General features: G+C 32.8%; 2 protein-coding genes across 3 annotated transcripts; both read right to left on the minus strand.

Moving 5' to 3' along the window:
• Positions 1-2,081: 2,081 nt before the first annotated feature.
• On the minus strand, positions 2,082-7,293 carry LOC125872151 (DEAD-box ATP-dependent RNA helicase 7-like). The gene is made up of 14 exons (XM_049552833.1): positions 6,737-7,293; positions 5,960-6,094; positions 5,740-5,880; positions 5,549-5,660; positions 5,272-5,342; positions 4,923-5,077; positions 4,719-4,830; positions 4,364-4,465; positions 4,214-4,274; positions 3,958-4,126; positions 3,789-3,885; positions 3,612-3,706; positions 2,844-2,977; positions 2,082-2,576 (listed from the first exon to the last, which is right to left on the minus strand). Exons 1-14 carry the CDS (start codon positions 7,208-7,210, stop codon positions 2,392-2,394), a joined length of 2,043 nt encoding a protein of 680 aa, XP_049408790.1. The 5' UTR covers positions 7,211-7,293; the 3' UTR covers positions 2,082-2,391.
• Positions 7,294-10,840: 3,547 nt separating this feature from the next.
• LOC125874033 (protein TPX2-like) lies at positions 10,841-16,190 on the minus strand. 2 transcript variants are annotated; one of them, XM_049554842.1, is made up of 13 exons: positions 16,008-16,190; positions 14,990-15,151; positions 14,732-14,858; positions 14,302-14,410; positions 13,331-13,386; positions 13,056-13,134; positions 12,377-12,439; positions 12,205-12,255; positions 11,899-11,957; positions 11,565-11,640; positions 11,404-11,469; positions 11,235-11,297; positions 10,841-11,070 (listed from the first exon to the last, which is right to left on the minus strand). In XM_049554842.1, the coding sequence occupies exons 1-13, from the start codon at positions 16,180-16,182 to the stop codon at positions 11,005-11,007; spliced, it is 1,152 nt and encodes a 383-aa protein (XP_049410799.1). In that variant the 5' UTR covers positions 16,183-16,190; the 3' UTR covers positions 10,841-11,004. The 2 variants fall into 2 exon arrangements, with proteins under 2 accessions (XP_049410799.1, XP_049410800.1); XM_049554843.1 differs by having other exon boundaries at positions 14,990-15,122; positions 16,008-16,116.
• Between the last annotated feature and the right edge of the window lie 3,112 nt (positions 16,191-19,302).

Below are 19,302 nucleotides of genomic sequence, written 5' to 3' on the forward strand. Positions count from 1 at the left end.
TGCTTGTAACTCCTGCAAACTAGATTGATTTTTCACTTCTCGCGTTTGTTGATGCGCCGCGATCTCTTTCAACTTTTGTCTCGTGAAGGCCTTCATAAAAGTCGTGGTTACCGTCATGGACTCATTAGTTGTGTAGTCTAATGACTCTTTGAACTGTGCATCTTCTTTCCTTGGATCAAAGACATGTGATATCTTTTCATGGCTTGCAATGCTAAACTCCATGTCATGAGCGTGTGTAGCTAGTTCTTCAAAAGTTCGACGCTTAATTCCTTGAAGGATAAATACAAGGCCCCAATGTATTCCTTGTATGCAAATTTCAACTGCAGAGATTTCAGAAAGTTGGTCCTTGCAATCTAAGCTCAACATTCGCCAACGATTGATGTAGTCCACTACGGGTTCATCCTTACTTTGTTTTGTATTTGTCAATTCCATCATGATCACTGTACGAGGGGTATTGTAAAAACGATTGAGAAATTGATTTTTCAATTGCTCCCAACAATCAATTGATTCATGCTCTAAGTCTGTATACCAATCAAAGGCGTTTTCTTTTAAAGAACGAACAAACTGCTTGACAAGAAGATCACCATGTGTACTGGCACTGCTACAAGTCTCAACGAAATGGGCAATATGTTGCCTTGGATTTTCGCTTCCATCAAATTGTTGCAACTCTGGTGGTTGATATCCAATTGGCATCAGTAGACCCTCGATTCGCTTAGAATAATTTGTGTGTCTGCAGGATACATCCCAAAACGTCCTGATACATCGCGTCTTGATTTCGGATACATTCCTCAACATTCTGATACATCACGTCTCAATTTCGAATACATCACTCAATGTCCAGATACCTCGTGTACGTCTCGATACATGGCTTAAAGTGATGTATCATACCGATATATTGCGTAAAGTGATGTATCCGACCTATACATCGCGTAAAATGATGGATCCGAGAATAGGAGAGATAGAATTTTTTGTAATTTTTTTTTTCAAGTGGTAGAGAATATTAGAGATTATGGTAAAATAAGTTGTGTATTTAGGTAAAATTAATTCCTTACGTTTGGCATGCGTTTTAAGTAATTTTATAAAATTTATTTTTGAGTAATTTAATTCTTTTAAATTTTTAAAATATTTTAGCAAATTTTGTCCGTTAAATTTTAGAAATTAAATTAAAAATAGCATAAAAGTCTTGTAAATCTTAAAAATCGCAACACAAACCATGCTAAACACCAAAAATAGCAAAAAATCTAAAGTTGGAACGCACTTTAGAAAATAGACCTTAAATAACAAAATTATACTTCCTTGAAAGTGAGTTCTAGCCAAAATAAAAATATTTCCTTAGTTTTCAACAAAATTTACAAATGATTATATTATATTATTTAATGGAGATAAAAAATGAATAAATTTAAGGGATCAAAATTGCTTAAAGTAGTACACTATTTAAGAGAGTACTATAAATATACCTCAAACATTCGTCCATTTATGTCATTTTCTGAATTAAATAATACTCCATCTATTTCAATGTATTTGATAGAGTTCGAATTCATAGACACGAGGATTTTCGAAATTTGTTGTCATAAACATTAATTTGTGTCTATAAGATTTTAAAACTTATAATCTTAATATTTATATGATTTGTAAAAATATCTTTTAGCAAGGATAAAATAAAAAATAAGTTGATTCTTAGATTTAAAAGGTCATTATTTTTTCAGTAGATAAAAACAGAAAATCTTTTATCATATTAATAATTTCCTAAATAGTTAGGTGGCATATACTTACTCCAGTGTGACTTTCTCAACTGCCACTGTTTAGAGTTTAGCAAGATTAAAGAGAACTCATCTTTGCTGAAGAAAATATCATACCATTCAAAATGTATTTCTATTCTCCCCCAACATCTGAATAAAACCATCGTTGTAGTCCAAGATATACTGCCCAAAGGATCAATCGTAACATTGTTATCGTGAAGCAAATCAAGTAGCAGGGATGCAAGAAATATTGGAGTAAAGAAAACTTAGTTCTAATGCAAGAAAATTAGACTGGTGATAGAATCAAACATTCCATTTTCAAAATTAGACTGTGAATCATATAATTGAACTTGAATTGAATCTGTTTTCTTCAGGTAACAATACCATACAAAATAAATAATAACTTAAAAGTGTCTAACCAAACATATCGTAAAACACGGAATACTACAATTCTTTTCCCTACAAGAAAGCCAACTAGCGAAAAGCAGAATGAAGCAGGGTACAGGGAGGAGAAACCTATATAAATTAGTAAAATTAATACAGAAGAAACCTTACTGAAGTCTCATACATTTTCTTCACACTATACCAAAATTTTGAACGCAGCCGTGAACACTATTGTATCGTCAGCTGTCAAAAAAATTGTCACCATTCCTTACCATCTGCGACCATAGTTGCCATTACCTCTTCCTCCAGAAAAGCCACCTCCGCCTCTTCTGTTACCGAAGCCACCACCACGGCCACCACCTCCAAATCTTCCACCTCTTGGCTTCTCTCTCTCTTGCAAAGGAGGCAGCGCTTCCACTACCTCTAAATTTACCCCATGTGCAGTTTTGTGGCCTGAAAATCCCACAGGAAAAGATAAAGAGGGAGAAGAAGATATTAGAAAAGCAACAACAGTTATGATCCCCCATTAATCAAATATACAAACTAGGCAGAGCTAACCTGCCTAAACACAAACATAATAAAAATAAAAAGGAATGATAAAAATAAAGTGAACAACTCTAATGACTGAATTAAACGTAAGAACAAATTTTATCACTACTGTTGAATGATTATAATGTGACATGTTCATTGAATCATCTGCAGAAAAATGGAGAACTCTACCTGAGAGAAATTCATCCAAGTGCTCAGCAGCTACATCAAAAACTGCCCCCTTTCCATCGGCTGTCAAAGTAAGACCATTGATTGATTCAACTTTCTCCTCAGGCAGGAACCTCCTCAGGACACTATAGACAAAGCTGCCAATGATATGACAGTAAATAAAATCAGAATCATTGGACTGAACATGACAACAGTTTATAAGGCTCTGCTATGGCAATCATGTCTCGAAATAAATTTAGGTCAGTTTGATGTAAATTAAGACCACTGCTTAGCACAATGAATCTCTGAGCAAGATGCAGTAAACCTGTAATGTAATTCACTACTTCCTATTGGGAACAATGAGAAACTTGTTCATGAATCCATTTAGTGAAATTCCTTTACCAACTTCATTTTGTAGCTAATTTTATATAAATGGGTAGAAACACTGATGTGAGACTATGAACATTCTTGGTTCCCTGCCTACATCCTTGCTTGCGCATTCAAAAGAGGTGTTTATATTCAACCACCCCTGTTAGCCCCATGGTGCACCACCCCACACACCCCAATAATATTTGTCAAGATTATGTACAGAAGTTTTTAGGATAATACTTTTTGCTTAGATACCAAACATTAATATTAGTAAGAAACCACTTATTTTTGTGAAAATCATTCTCCAAGCAAACATTTTCCTTCAATACCGAACACACCCACAATTTGAGGCATTGAAGTGCACAAGCCACAATTCATACTTGAAATTCAATAAACAACATATTTCAAATTTTAAATACTCACGAAGGTGAGAAGATGGGTCTCCCACACTCGAGAAGCAGAGTAACACAGTTCTCCATAGAAGTAAGAAGCGATCGAGTCTTGATCTCAGAATAGCCCTGGAAAGTAAGACACAAGTTGGTCAACAGTAAGATCAGGCTTGCCTCCCAGAGAGAATAAATAAAGACAACAGAAACATACAGCAGCCTTGGCAAGAGCTTTCGCAAGCAACTCTGCTGGTGATAGGTCAGAAGTATTCAGAAGCTCCTCTGCAGCATCCTTAAATGCAGGTATGACACTATAGAGAGTTGAAATGAAAATTAATAAAATGATACATTTGAAATTAACCAGGCACAAATGAAAACCATACCTATCGGAAATATCCGCAATTATATCAGCAGCTTCTTTCCCAGCTGCCTTGGCAACATCAGCTGGCTGAGGAGCAGATAAATGCTCAAACGTCACACCAGATTCTTTTTCAATTCTAGAAATGTTGGACTTCCTTGGATCATACAGCATTACAGCCACACCACTCTTTCCTAGAATGTGACAGAAAAATAAAGTTAGTGAGAATGCTCCCTAATTTATGTAAGCTAATGAAAGCAATTCCAACATCAGAAACTCACCTGCCCGTCCTGTCCTTCCAGATCGATGAATGTATGCTTCAACATCACTAGTGGCTTCGCACTTTACGAACAGAAATATTAATCACAATCAGCACTCAAATACCAATAAACTTTAAGAATCAAGCATGGAACATGAATGTGGTAACAAACCTGGATAATTAACTGAACATCATCGATATCCAATCCACGGGCTGCTACATTTGTGGCCACTAATGTCATGAATTTTCCTGATCTGAATCCTTTAAGTGTAGCCTGAGAACATGTGAAAATGATAAAGGGTTGTTAGTTGTTACTATGAGACTAGACTTGCACATAATTATCAATTTGTTAATGAGTCTGGAAGTTGATGACAAATACTGCATATTTTATATTTGTATAATCAACAGTGTAAGGTGGTTAATTCTGAGGAATTGATATCCTTCTAAACGGAAGGGGAGAACCTGAAAAGATGGTGGAAGATGAGGAGAGCACAGTAAAATAAAGCATGTATTTCAGAAAATTCTACCTCACGCTGGTTCTGTTGTATCTCCCCATGCAAAGCACTTGCCCCAGGCAATAAGCCAGCTAGCTCTGAAGCTAGGGCCCTTGTCTCAGTAAAAATAATGGTGCGGCCTCCACTAATTTTTCATAGAACAAAAAATTTATAATCATTTCAGAGGTTCATGTCATGCTTTAAATGGAAGACACAGGAAAATGAGAAGCAACCAACCTGCCGTAGCACCGAATGATATCAGGAATCAGCTGAGGTCTTGCAGAACTAGAGCATGGAATAATAATATGCCTCACATTTTTACTGGCTTTCATTTTCTCATTACCAACAAGGTCAGCCGTTTTCTTATCTGGTTTCAGAAACTTAGAAGCAATCTGGCACCAAAAACATGTTTCAGTAAGAGAGAAGGAAGTGCAAGCTAAGAGCACAGCAGTTGTACATCCCCACGCACCCTCTAATTTCCAACTTCAAGGTGGTTTGTTTACCAAGCTTTAGGCAGAGAACAATTGAACTGATAATACAGGATACTATATTATGAATTCAAAAACAAAAGGTACAACTAACATACATGCTTCACCCAGACTGGCAAAGTGGCACTGAAAAGAACGGTTTGAACTAGGCTTGCATCTTCGACCTTGCCTTTGAATCACAAAGGAATAATACAAACAGAAAAGCATAAACGTGTCAATAACCATAAAATAGAAAATCCCACAACAGAACAGTAATGCACTGGAAAATTTCAGCTGTCAAAGAATTTCATCCTAACATCTGTAACAGCATAGTATAGATATGGAGGGGTAAGAAACCACAACTTCTGTAGGAAGAGATTTCTGACTCATGCATACCTAAAATAAATTCGACATCATCTACAAAACCAATTTTTAACATTTCATCGACTTCATCAAGAACACGGAACTTTAAAGACCTGAAATCAATATTTCCCCTTTCAATGTGGTCCTGCAGCAGAATTTTGAAGCAGTCAATTTTCACTCCATAAAAGTGAATGAAATTCAACTTGTATATCAGCAAACCCTACCTTAACCCTTCCAGGAGTACCCACTACAATGTCAACTCCTCTTTTTAGTTGAGCCTGTTGTGGCCCCATAGGAGAATTTCCATACAGACAGCACGAAGTGAGCCCAACAGCTCGGCCATAAACTTCAAAGTCAGCAAACACCTGCACTTAACAAATTAACAAGATGCTACATACAAGAAATGCAACCCATTGGTTAACAGAGAAGGCTGATAATATATACCTGAAGTGCCAATTCCCTAGTAGGTAAAAGCACCAGAACACTAGGAGCCTTCCCATATCCTGTTTTTCGCAATGCTTTAGTAGGACCATTTGTTAGGGACTCCAAAATGGGCAAAACAAAGGCCAACGTTTTACCCTGCAAATACAGAAGCACAAATTGAAGTCAAGTCATATCTCTGCTTTACAATCTAGTTAACCAAAATAGTCAGAATCATTATCATGAAATTTCTGGCAGCGGCAAAAGGAATAGGAAAATCAATTTACCATTAGCATTCATAACATGAGGACTAAATTTCACTATTGCCATTTAGCTTAAATTCTTGATTGATGAATAATTTATAATATGAAACATGCAGCTCATAATTTATATATAAACTTTTCTTCAAAAGGGTAATCTGTATATATGACAATAAAGAAATCAAAGAACCTTTATCACAATCCAAAAGTAAGCTTCTCATCAAACGAAACATGTGCATCTGTGCATCTCTAGCAGCAAGAGACCAAAGAACCTTACAAACAATTTAGGGTCTCTAGGTCTCTTCCTAATGGACATCATGGTAAGAAATATGTGTATCCAATATAATGCATCAATACATTACAATACAACATAATACAATATAATGCAATCCATTATGAAACAATTTGTAACAATTATCCAAACAAAGTGTTAGTCCTATACAAACTGGTACTCCATTAAAACTCATCCAATATTTACATAATTAAAGCACGGCAAGTAAATAATAAATATGCATGATAGAATCAAGAGCTGAATTCATACCTGACCAGTACGAGCTCGACCAACCAAATCACATCCATCAAGAATATCATCAAAAGTCATAGCTTGAATAGGAAAAAGTGCGTCTATTCCCTTAGAATTCAAAGCCTCTTTTAAAGGCTTTGAAATCCTAAAATTAGACAAAGCATTAGGATCCTCCACTTTCTTCTCAACCATCACTTCTTCCTCGTCCAATTTAGCCTTTTTATTCTTCTTCAAATCTACCGGCTCGCATATCTCTGAGCTCGTATCACTCTTCTCACCATCCAAGTCCAAGGCTTTTCGCTTTTTCTCTTTCTTTTTACTCCTTTTTGCGTCCTCTGAATCAGACCCAGAATCAATCTTGGATTTTTTTGACTTTTTCTCTTTGGTTTTCTTATCAATAGGAGTTTCAAGATCAGTTTTGGGTGTCTTCTTCATTTTCTTTTTGGATACCTCGGAGGCCATTGTTTCTTCAGTTACAACAAGTGCAGGCATGATAAATTTGGTGTGAGGGGAATTGCTCTCCTGCCGAAAACGGTGTATTCTGCAGTAAGGCGCAGAAGCAGGAGAGGAAAGAGGAGGAGGCTGGGTTTAGGGTTTGAGTTTTTATAGGGTTGATGAGAGCTGATTAAATCAATGGTAACCGTCCGATTTAATAGACTCAACCAAAGATATTTTTAAGGGAGTGTCGTAAGATATTTTTGGACATTTTGGAGTGAAAGTCAGTTTTAGGGCTAGAAGAATTTAATTAGACTAGCCGCTAATAAGCACAAGTTATTATGCTTATAGTTGGGGTGAGCATAAATATCAAAATATCTAATCGAATTAAATTAATTTGGTTTTTTTTATTTAAATATTATGGTTCAATTTTTGATTACATGATTTATATGTAATTTTGTATTTTGATTTAATCGAAATTTATATATTGGTACAAATGTAATTTGGATTCTTTTAGGGTTTGTAAAATTTTTTAGTCCACTACTTACTGTTGGTTGTTAGTATAGTATAGGTTTAGCATTTAGCCCAAGTTTCCAAATATTTTAGGCAAATAATATTTGGGATCAAGTTTTTGGTGAAATTACACCATGTGCTTGGCCTCAAGTTTTTCAAGAATATTTGTCTATTTTAAAACATATTCATACTCATAAGTTTTAAAAATTATTTAAACACCTCATATATTTATATTATCATTTCATAATGAATATGTTCCGTTAAAAATAACCATATAATATAATTGATAACAATCAACAATAACAAAATAACAATATAGGCAAGACAATTTATTAATCGCGTACTCAAATTTATCCCTGATTCAGTTATAATTATAGTTCATTAAACACAAATTATTATTTTTTCTCAATTTTATCACTCAAATTAGAACTCAAACTTTTTCGGAGGAGGTAATAACAAATATTAGATGGAATTAATAAATAATGGTATTTTTATAAAATATAAAAGTTTGGGGTAATTTTTAAATTTTTTAAAATTCTCAAATATTAGAACTTGGCTCAAATACTAGTTTTTTCTAGTATTTGGGAACTTGTGATACTTGGCAAATATATTTGTCAAGTTATATAACCAAACATCACTTCCCAAGTTTTCCCAAGTATTCTTAGGGTCAAACGGATTCGTATTCTTATTTTTAGCCCATTAAACTGAAAAATTGAACAAAAAAATCATAAGATTGAAAAAGCTCATTAAACAAGCCCATAACAGACAAAGTCAAATTTAATAGATCGAAATCAAACTTAACCAAATTATAAAAAATCGAACCGAACTTAATTAATATGATTTAATGTTCAGTACACCAAAATCCTGTAACCAAAAATTGAAAAATCAAAATAAAAAAATAAAAATCGAATCGAAATATGAATGTCCAGCCCTAAGTTATAGGTTTTAAAATATAATTTTTCAATATTTTACTATTATAATATATATAGTACTTGAAAGTATTTTATTTTTAATCTTATTCAAATACTACAATGGGGTGAAGTTTTTTTTTTATGTCTAAACAAGCACTTTCATTTTCAAAAGATGCAAGTTGTGAAAATGAGGATGATGTGAAGGATGTGCTGGTATACTAAGAGCTACTCCCTCTATCCCATATTATAATTGATCATCTTACTAAAATAATTGTCTCATATTAGTTATTCACCTTACTAAATCAAGAAAGTATTAATTAAAATTTTTCTATATTACCCTTGCAATTAATTCTTTTTGAAAGTGTTCACACTTGTTTGTAAAAAATTCAAGATACTTTTAAGGGGTGAATTAGTAAAATTATCTTCTTATATGTGATTTCTTAATATGTGTGTAAAATGGAAAATGATCAACTAATATCGAAGGGAATATAAGATTAGGAATGAAGATATTCGAGTCAAGGTGGGTGTAGCTATGAGATGAGTAAAGCGAGGATGAGATATATAGTTTGGGTGTGTGAAGAGGCATGCGTAGCTGCTCCAGTAAAGAGGTGCAAAAGGTTGGATAAAGTGGGTATAAGAAGAGGTAGAAGTAGCCAAAAAAGTATTAAGGGAAGGTGATTAGAATGGACATGACGCAACTCTAGCCTACCCAGGATATGACCTTAGATAGAAGGGAAGAATAGTAGGTAGCAGTGTATTGTCTTGATGTTCGATCCGTTCATATTAGTAGTGTATTGCTCATGTAGTTTCTTATCCTAATTCACTTGATGTTACTATTTATTGATTCTTTGTGCCTAGATTATTGCATTGTTTTGTTACAATTTATTGTTTTTGTTATTGTTTGATGTTGCTTGTACTCTTGTTACTCCTTTGTTTTCGGCCTATTTTTTCTTCAGTTGAGAGTTCATCAGAAACAGTCTCCCTTGCATTTCATTATTCCAAACTTCCGGATGCATTTTGGTTTGTTGGCTTATTTTTTTCTATGTTTTTCCTTTTCTTGTTTATATACACAGACTAGACAAAAATTATACAGAGATTATATATAAATATACATTGTATACTATAGGTATATAATATTTAGGTTAAAAAAAGAGGGGGTTACCAAAATAAAGTGTATAATAAGAGTATTCTATACATACAAATTATACAAAAAAAAATAAAATAGAGAGATATTATATATGTGTATGCATCGTAAATGGGTCAAGAAAGAGGGGGTCGCTTGAATGAAGCAAGAAAGAGGAGGTCGCTCTTGACTTGACAAGCTCTAAGATTGAACATTGAATTATGCGGAAGCTGAGAAACAAAAAGCATGGGTTAAACTTCTGAAAATAAAATAGTCTTTACAATTAGATACGGAATAAACACTATGAACTACTGTTTTCTTCATATTTTTGGAATTTTTCCTCAGCATGCCCTTTTATTATTTTTGCATTAAAAATTTGAAAGAACATATAAACATTAATCAAATTCATTTGTTGATTATATATTTTTATTCAACCTAGTATATCTTTTCTTGCTTAATTTGCAAAGCTAAGTAACTTTCTTTTCCAACCTTCAGTACTTTGCTTAGCAGTTGAGCTTGATTGTGTGCCAGAAAGATGCCTTCCTTTCCAGTTTCCATTTATCTGATCAAGCAGCAACAACGACAACGATAACAACAACTAAATAAGCCTCGATCCAAAGTTAGTTGGAGTCGACTATTAATCATCACTATACATTTCGTTCCATTTAGACTCTTCTCGTTCCAATATCCAAGAAAGTAGGTTCTCTAATCTTAGAAGTTCTATAAATTCTCTACTTCAAATAAACAACTTGAAGAAATACAATCCCGAACAACAGCCAGATGGACCTAAGAAATGAACTTCTTGGATCATACATTCTTCTTATAGTATTCCAAGTACCTGAGTGATCAGTACAAAGATTAAAGAGAAGGTCAGGCAAACAATAAGATAGTTAGGCATTCAATGACTATTTTCAATAATACTCTCCCGTTTCAATTTGTTTGTCTTACCTTCCTTTTTATTCCATTTAAAAAAGAATGTCTCTTTCCTTTTTTTCGGTAACTCTTTAATTCTAACTTTCCACGTGACATGTTTAAAATCAAAAGTCTTCTTTACTTTTTTAAACTTTGTGCCTAGTCAAAACCAGACAAACAAATTGAAACGGAGGGAGTATCAACAATTAATGTATCTTACATTCTTACTATCTGTTTTCTTATTCATGAAATTGAAGAAACAGGTACCTTTTCATGCTGGACTAGTATCCAATCCTTGGTGTGCGGTGCCCCTTGTGGAGCACACTGATTTGGCTTCCGAATGCAGCAGGTACAAGAATAAATTCCTCTTTAAAAAACTTCTAATGCATCTTTCAAGATGCATAGATTTTTGGCTGATCAGATACTACACTACTTTCTCTTTCAAATCTAAGGGACAACTGAGATTAAAAACAAAACGACGATTGAAATTAGTTGGCTGGAAGACATGAGTAAGATGATGAATATAAAGATATATAATACATTCAATTCATGTTTAAGATCATATACAGACAGTTAAAAGCAATCGGATATGACTAAATTACTTTCATGTTGAAGCACATACCTTATTAAACAGTTCTACTGGTGGATGCATTGGAAGCCTCGTATCGACTGTAGAATTACAATCCTGTGGAAGGATAGGACATAACTCATAAGAGCCTCATGTAATAGCAGAGAAAGAAACTATACTTAATGGAAGATCGATAAAAGTAAACAAAGTGATCGTGCATTACCATTGAGGTTGTACTTCTTTCTCCAATGTTTTCACATATTCTAGTATCTTCTCTACTAGGGAAGATCTGTATGAAGACATGATATAGTTTCACAATTAGCATATTCCATAAACTCTAAAAGAGAACACAAAAGACAGCTCACATGGTTAGATTGATGGTACCTTGTTGCATCTTAAAGCTTTTGATTTGATCGTTGTTACAGAATTCCCCTGCTTCGCAGCATTCTGAGTGTTAGGTCTGAGAAAACAATGCAAACATAGGTGTGCTTAAACCATCTGGTGAATCATAAAAGTAAAATGGATGATCTACATAGTTGATTTTTTATTCCGCGAGGAGATCACAAATGATCCCTGGAGGATAAACTTTTGAAGAGATGATTTGAGTTTTTAAAATAGTTAGTTCAGTTTAATAGAAAAACAAACAAAATACAACTTAGTATACACGAAATTCTTCTCATTCAACTACTGGATGAGGAGATAAACCTATCGATCCAACCTTTTAAAATCCACAGAAGTGCTAAGTACGGCAGACTCAGCATTTTGGCTGTTTGACAACTGCAATAACCCAACATAAAGATATTAGCTTCTATCAATTTATATAGTTTTCAGAATTCATCATTTAGTTGTTTAGTTTTTAAAATATTCCGTAAAACCCTCTACATATACAGGCAAATCCGTATGTGTGAAACTGAGTGAGACTAACTAATAGTTGTACAGTAAAAAACTTGTATATATCATTTAAAATTTCTGTGTCAAAATTTGCTATATTCTATAAGAATGCTGTGGAAGGACAGTGACCTACATTAGCAGATGAATTTCTCGAGGCCCTCTCCATAGTCTTCAACTTAAAAACCTAAAGACATGAAGAAGCGGATTGAGATTGGTAAGTATGCAACACAATTTCTTTCAAAGTCTTCATCAATTTAGCAGTAATGAGGAGAATTGGAGCAGAGGATAGAGCTATGTGTAATTACATGAAACTCTGTTGATCTCAATGCGGTCTTCGGATGAGGAGGTAATACAGGAGCTTTGAGAATCTAGAGAAAGCACAAAGAACAAGTCTTAGATGAGAGATTTGAGTAAATTATATGCTAATNTATAGTTTTCAGAATTCATCATTTAGTTGTTTAGTTTTTAAAATATTCCGTAAAACCCTCTACATATACAGGCAAATCCGTATGTGTGAAACTGAGTGAGACTAACTAACAGTTGTACAGTAAAAAACTTGTATATATCATTTAAAATTTCTGTGTCAAAATTTGCTATATTCTATAAGAATGCTGTGGAAGGACAGTGACCTACATTAGCAGATGAATTTCTCGAGGCCCTCTCCATAGTCTTCAACTTAAAAACCTAAAGACATGAAGAAGCGGATTGAGATTGGTAAGTATGCAACACAATTTCTTTCAAAGTCTTCATCGATTTAGCAGTAATGAGGAGAATTGGAGCAGAGGATAGAGCTATGTGTAATTACATGAAACTCTGTTGATCTCAATGCAGTCTTCGGATGAGGAGGTAATACAAGAGCTTTGAGAATCTAGAGAAAGCACAAAGAACAAGTCTTAGATGAGAGATTTGAAGTAACTTATATGCTAATGCTGTTAAAATAATTTTATAAAGTTTCGGAAGAGAGCAATATCTCAAACTACCAACTTTTGTGTTCAAGGGTTGTGCTTTTGAAGGCTGGCCTTTAGCTTTTGCATTTTCACTCGACTCTGAATCATTCTTGCACCTGAAATTTTTAGAAACAAATCATAAGTTGATCATTCAACTGTTAGTAAAGGGATAAACAACTCAAGAAATCCACCGAATTAAAATTCTTGAAACAATCTGAGCATCTCTGCGCCAAAATCTGTAAAGAGTGACTAAAGTAGCCAATGATGTGCTTTTATACCCTATGTGGGATACTATACTTCTCAACTACATACCTTCGTCTTAGCGCCCTCTGCATGGTTTCCAGTTGAGGATCTCTAGGAATAGTGACCTTAAATAAGAACGTGTCAAGTTAGATAACTTGAAACCAGAATAAATATTCTACAAACAGCAAAGGGAGATTCATCAGGTGTTAAATATAACATCTTTCAATAATGATTTTCATCATTTACGTTAGACTTTTTGGATTTCTTGTGAATAGCAAACTTTGATGATTCTTTAAATGAGCAACATGGTTGGAAAGATGAAATGATGACGAAAGAATATTTCAAGAGCTTACATACAAATGACAAGGTTTTCTACTGTTAGCAAAAGCAGATCAACACAAACCGCTGAATTTTGTCACAAGCAACTCACTCTGACTGCCTAACAAGCTTCACTGGGCTTGACCTTTTACACAAGATAAAATTAACTCAACTAAACCATCATCAGATACTGAAAATGTATCAGACAAGTTCTTACATTATAGTTGGATATGTTACTTCAAAGTATTTTTCCTCATAAATATGTCACAAAACCTTACTGTTGTCAGTAAAGAGAAAAAGTGAAGATATTGTGTACATCTAAGGAATTTCAAACTTTTAGCTTCATTTGTATCTGACCATAACTACATCTGACTGGGACGACTTTCCTCAAGTAGACTGAGTTCATAGTGGATAGACTAACGTAGTCCTTTGGAAATACCTTTTCAAGTCATCAGAACTCACAAGGCATTGCAACAAAGATCTATGTAACAAAGGAAGTATAACATAAAAGCTTCCAATCTAAACTTGGAATACACAGGGTAAAAAAGAAATCCCATGGACGGAGTTGAGGCAGATGGAACATTAAATTGACAGAGAATTCATTACATAGACTAAATCAGAATTCATTCCCTTCTGTTTTTGGATAGCTTTAGAATCGATAGAGCAGTTTCAATCACACTATAACAGAAATAGTATCAACAAAAAGTAACTAATGCATGTACCTTACGCAGATAACCACTCTCTAGCTTTTGTCTTTTGGTAGCTAAATTAAAAGATACTGAAGAATTCCATGAGCTTCTCTCATCGGCCTTGCTTGGTGGTTTCTGGGACCTAACAATTGAGCAATGAGAAACATAGCAAAAGCTAAATACTAGCAGGTTTAGTCAAGTTAAATATGGTTCAAGAAATAACCTACAAGTGAATAAGACTAACAAATTGAACAGACGGGAACTTGACAAACATACACAAGCCTGAAGAGGAATTTACAGTAATTTTTTTTATGTTCAATGTTTTTGATTGAAGTAGGTAGAGATCAGAAATCATTTGGCAAGAATGATTATAAGACAAAAATTTTAAAAGTCACTTACGCAATATATCACCCTTGAAATGAATAAAAACTATCAAAAGAAGTTATAATATCTTTTGACATACCTTAGTTTAGCCAAATGACTAGCAGTGGGATTCATTAAAGTTGAAACTCTAGCTTTGAAAGATCTGGTCTCTGAGTTTATCTTAGCTTTAGGACTTTCATGAGCCATTCGATCAATGGATAATGGTTCTGAAGACGTAGAAACAATACAAGTTTATGTTACACTCCGATATCAACTAAAGGGAAAACTGAAAAACCTTAGCAAACATATAACTAGAGAGTCATTCCCAAAAAGTGTTGCTAGTGCCTAGTAACCTAACCTTCAATTTTCGATTTATAGGATGAAACAGCAGAACCGGTGTGAATATTTGAGGAGTTGCTGCTGCTTGATTTTGCGGTTTGTTCTTCTCGTAACCTGGAGGGACCAAGTGAACATTCTGCTGCTGCGGTCTCCTTCACCAGATTTAACTTTGCAACGAGAGCTAAGAAGTTCCAAAAGCAACAGAGGAGAAAAAGTGAGGACAGTTATAAACCAGTACCACCAAACAAATACTCTCCTTAGCGGATCAATATAAAAAACAGTTAAAGGGAAGAGCAAGACCGAATCAAAATTGCACGAATACTGAAACAGCAATAAGTTAAACAATAAAATACACTTATTACTTTAGAAAAAAAAACACAAGTATTCCCTCTCTAATATAATCTTTAAGATTTGGCAGGTATAAGGGAAGCAACAGCAACAACATACCCACTGCAATACAACAAGTGGGGTCTGGGAAGAGTAGGATGTACACTGGTCTTACCCTACAGGCTACCTTTATGGGGTAGAGAGGTTGTTTCCAATATGCAGTGAATTTAAAAAACAGTTTTCCCTTTAATAATGTAAGCTTTTGATGTAGTAGTGTTCACAAAAATTTAACAATAAACTGTTAGATGAGACGATTAACACAATTCAACAGAAATGTAACTTACTCTGTTTCCTTAGAAGGTCATTTTCGAAAACATCATATTAAGAAAACTTCACTATAACCCTGAAATGTCCAATATGAGCATTCTCATCCAGTAACTTTTGATTTTGCATAACACAAGATCATAATAAATTGGCCTTTTTTCAACTTAATGTATTGAACAACTCATACACATTTTCTTCTTCTTCTTTTTTTCAAATTAAAACCTGATAGAAAAATAGCATGATGATAATCAAACTATACATTCTTTTTTCTTTTTGCTTTTTTCTCATTATGCCGTGAATGAAATACAAGAATATAATTTAGATAACTTGCACACAAAATAATCAACCATCAAAAAAACAAAAAAATTCATTTATGTATGTCTTACGAGAAGGCGGATAGTTGCCTGCAGTTTCAAACCAACGTTGGGCTTGTGCAGCCTGAAAAGGCGACTCCGGGGTAGAGAAATCATAAAAAAACGCCGCGTCATACTCATATTCCCAGTCAATTTTTTGCAATTCATCCGAACATTCAACACTGAAATCATCCATTTCTCCTTCCATTTGCAGAATCTCCTGTTTTTTTCAAAATGCAAAGTTTTTCTAATGACCAGAAATATTTCATATAAAATAATCATAGGTTCCCATTTCCTTAAAAGAATGTAAACTATTGAAAATGTGGTAGAGGTGTATATTTGAAAGTGACCTTTCATGGAGGAAGGTGAAAGTGAAACAATAGAAAGGCGTCAGTTTAATTGAAGTTAGGATAATACCGGACATTTCAATTTGTTTGTATGGTTCTGACTTACACAAAATATTAACAATTAAAAAAAAAATATTCATGATCAGTATAAGTATTTGTGATTTATATTCTGCAAGATAAAAAAAAAAGCCTTAACATGACTTTCAATACTACGTGTTACCAACTAAATCAATATTATTATTAATTCTCAAAGTGAAATAAGAAAAACATTTTATACAATAATTATATAGGGCATTTAGATGATCTGTTGGACTGGATAAACGGAACAGTTAAGCAATGGATGGAAAAAGAAAAGGCAAAATATAATTCTACAAAAAAAAGTCAGACCAGGATATTCCTAATCTTTGTCTTTAGAACCAGAAATAGACACAATAATTCCACAATTTTTTATCACCCAGAGCAGTGAGGGATGGATATGTTACGATAGATATTGAAATCAAAATATTTGAGATGTATGTTAATTTTTCTTGGTATTCAATATATATTTGATATTTATAAAAATAACATTGAAATATTGAATATCATATCGAAGTGTATAAAATTATATGTATTATTTAATTATTATGATACTAATAAATTTATATCTTATATTAGTACAAAAATTAGTTAGATGTTGCAACTTTGATTATTCTATCGTAATTAAAATGTTTTTTTGTGTAATTAGTTAACGAAGAGAATTGCTTGTACTTTCTCTTACATATTTCTACATGTTTAAGTAGTATGATATAACTGAGAGGTTTTGTAAAAAATTGAAGTCATAATTATCTATTATATGATTATATGTAAGTCGAAATCGAACAAGTTATAATTTCTGATTTACCATATCGTAAAATACTGAAATCAAACTTAAACATATTGAATCATACCGCATTAATTTGATATGGATGATATAATTGCTTTAAATTAAAATTATCGAACTCATATTTCTATATCGTCTTGTACCATAACATGCCCACCCCTAACCTAGAGACTAGAACTGTTAGTATATCTGTGTTCCAACCAATAAATTAAAAAAATTGAAATAGGCTGGAAATATAAAAGAAATATACTCATTTTAAAAAAAATTATCTAAGGCGAGTTGTGCATACTTAAGAAATTTAATCCCCTCATTGTATTCAAGATGTTTGATTATTTCATCTCTGAATAAAATGAATATACATGTGGCAGGAGTAATGATACCTCAAATGTGTATAACCTCATGCTGTAATGTTTGTAGCTTGGAGAGAAATCTGCGAGATTTGATCCACAAGCTCTCTTTGGCTTCTTGTTGGATTTCTGGTCTTTAATTTTTCTGAATTATGAGATCCCTAAATATAGTTGTAGGATGAAAAAATTGTGATGAGAACAAATCTTTTCAATGAATCAGATTAAAATAGCATGAGCATATTTGATCAATCAAAATATGTCACTTGTACACGTGACATAATTTCATTTGCCTTTTATTTGACTAGGCCTGTTACGGCATTTTGACATGTGGCATAATTTAATTGGTTCTTTCACTTGACTTAGCGTGACACGTCATTTATCACATGACACAAAATTAAGTATTTTGAATAAGATATCACCATTTTTTTCCTCAAAAAAGCGTCTTCTCAATATTATTCAAATAAAAATCGACTACATCAGAAATAAAAGATGGGTATATCAATAAGACTAGAGATGAAATCGACTACGTCATGTTCTTACACTTATTTTTATGTGTTTTAGTGCTCAATATTATTTTATAGGTTTTACATATCCAAATAGACAAAGGGAGAAAAAAAATTAAAACAATTACAAGAAAAAGAGTGATCTATGATCATAGATGAAATAATAGACTACAGATCAGATCATAAAAATATTCAGAGGGTATATCAATAAGACTAGAGATGGTCAAGTCACGAGGCAAAATACAATCATAAATTTCTTCTGTAATGAGTCAACAATTTAGTTTTAGATTTTAGTATTTAGTTTTTGCACATTAGTTTAGAGATTTTTGGACAAGTTTCAAGGTTTTTTCTCTCTAGCTTGTTGAATGAAGACCACCATCATTTCTTTTAGTTTTAATATTCAAGGTAAGTTTATAAGTTGTCTTAAGTTATATTCTAGAGAGAATTTACCGCACTTCGCGTAGTTATATAAAATATATGTAAATTTATTTTAGAAATTAATTATGATACAAGAAATAAAAAACCAACTATAGAAATAAGAAAAATGATAAAATCACAATACAAATATTTTTTTAGAATTAGAGCTTAAGTAAATTACATTTTTATTATCAAATATTTTCCAAAATTAAAAGGCGGACTTATTAAGAAAGAAATCATATATTATGATGTTAATACATATAATTCGAATAAACATATTTAAGGACTTGATTTTTTTTTCTTATTTTTATTAAATGTTAAATTTATCTGATGAATCTTCTTTTTATTTTAAAAAAAATGATGAAACTAAAAATATGAGGAAAAAGAGATAAATATTTCAATTGAATTTCTTCTTTGATACTTAATCCTTTCATTTTCCTTGATTTTTCTCTTATTTTTCATCATCGTCTAAATAAATATTTTTCTCTTATTTTTCATCATCATCATCTAAATAAACCACTATTGCTAATTTACGTGTATATCTTATATTATTCTTTTGGTAATTTTTTTAAAGTAGAAGAAATGAACAAATTTAAAGAAAATGTAAATGGTTCTTCACCATAAGAAACACCTAAGAACGATGTATTTCAATATTTTATATACATTTTTTTGAGCCATGAGTAGTAAAATTTGAACGTCTCTTAGCGAAGTTAGCTATTTCTGGCAAAGTTACAAATAACTAATTTGAGCCTAAGTGAAAATGTAGTTTACTACGATTAAAAAAATTATAAGAACCTAAATTTTAAAAAATTATAGAGATAACGCATTTTTGTTAATTTCATAATCACAAAAACA

Source organism: Solanum stenotomum, chromosome 8 (genome assembly GCF_019186545.1).
Source record: "Solanum stenotomum isolate F172 chromosome 8, ASM1918654v1, whole genome shotgun sequence".
NCBI lineage: Eukaryota > Viridiplantae > Streptophyta > Magnoliopsida > Solanales > Solanaceae > Solanum > Solanum stenotomum.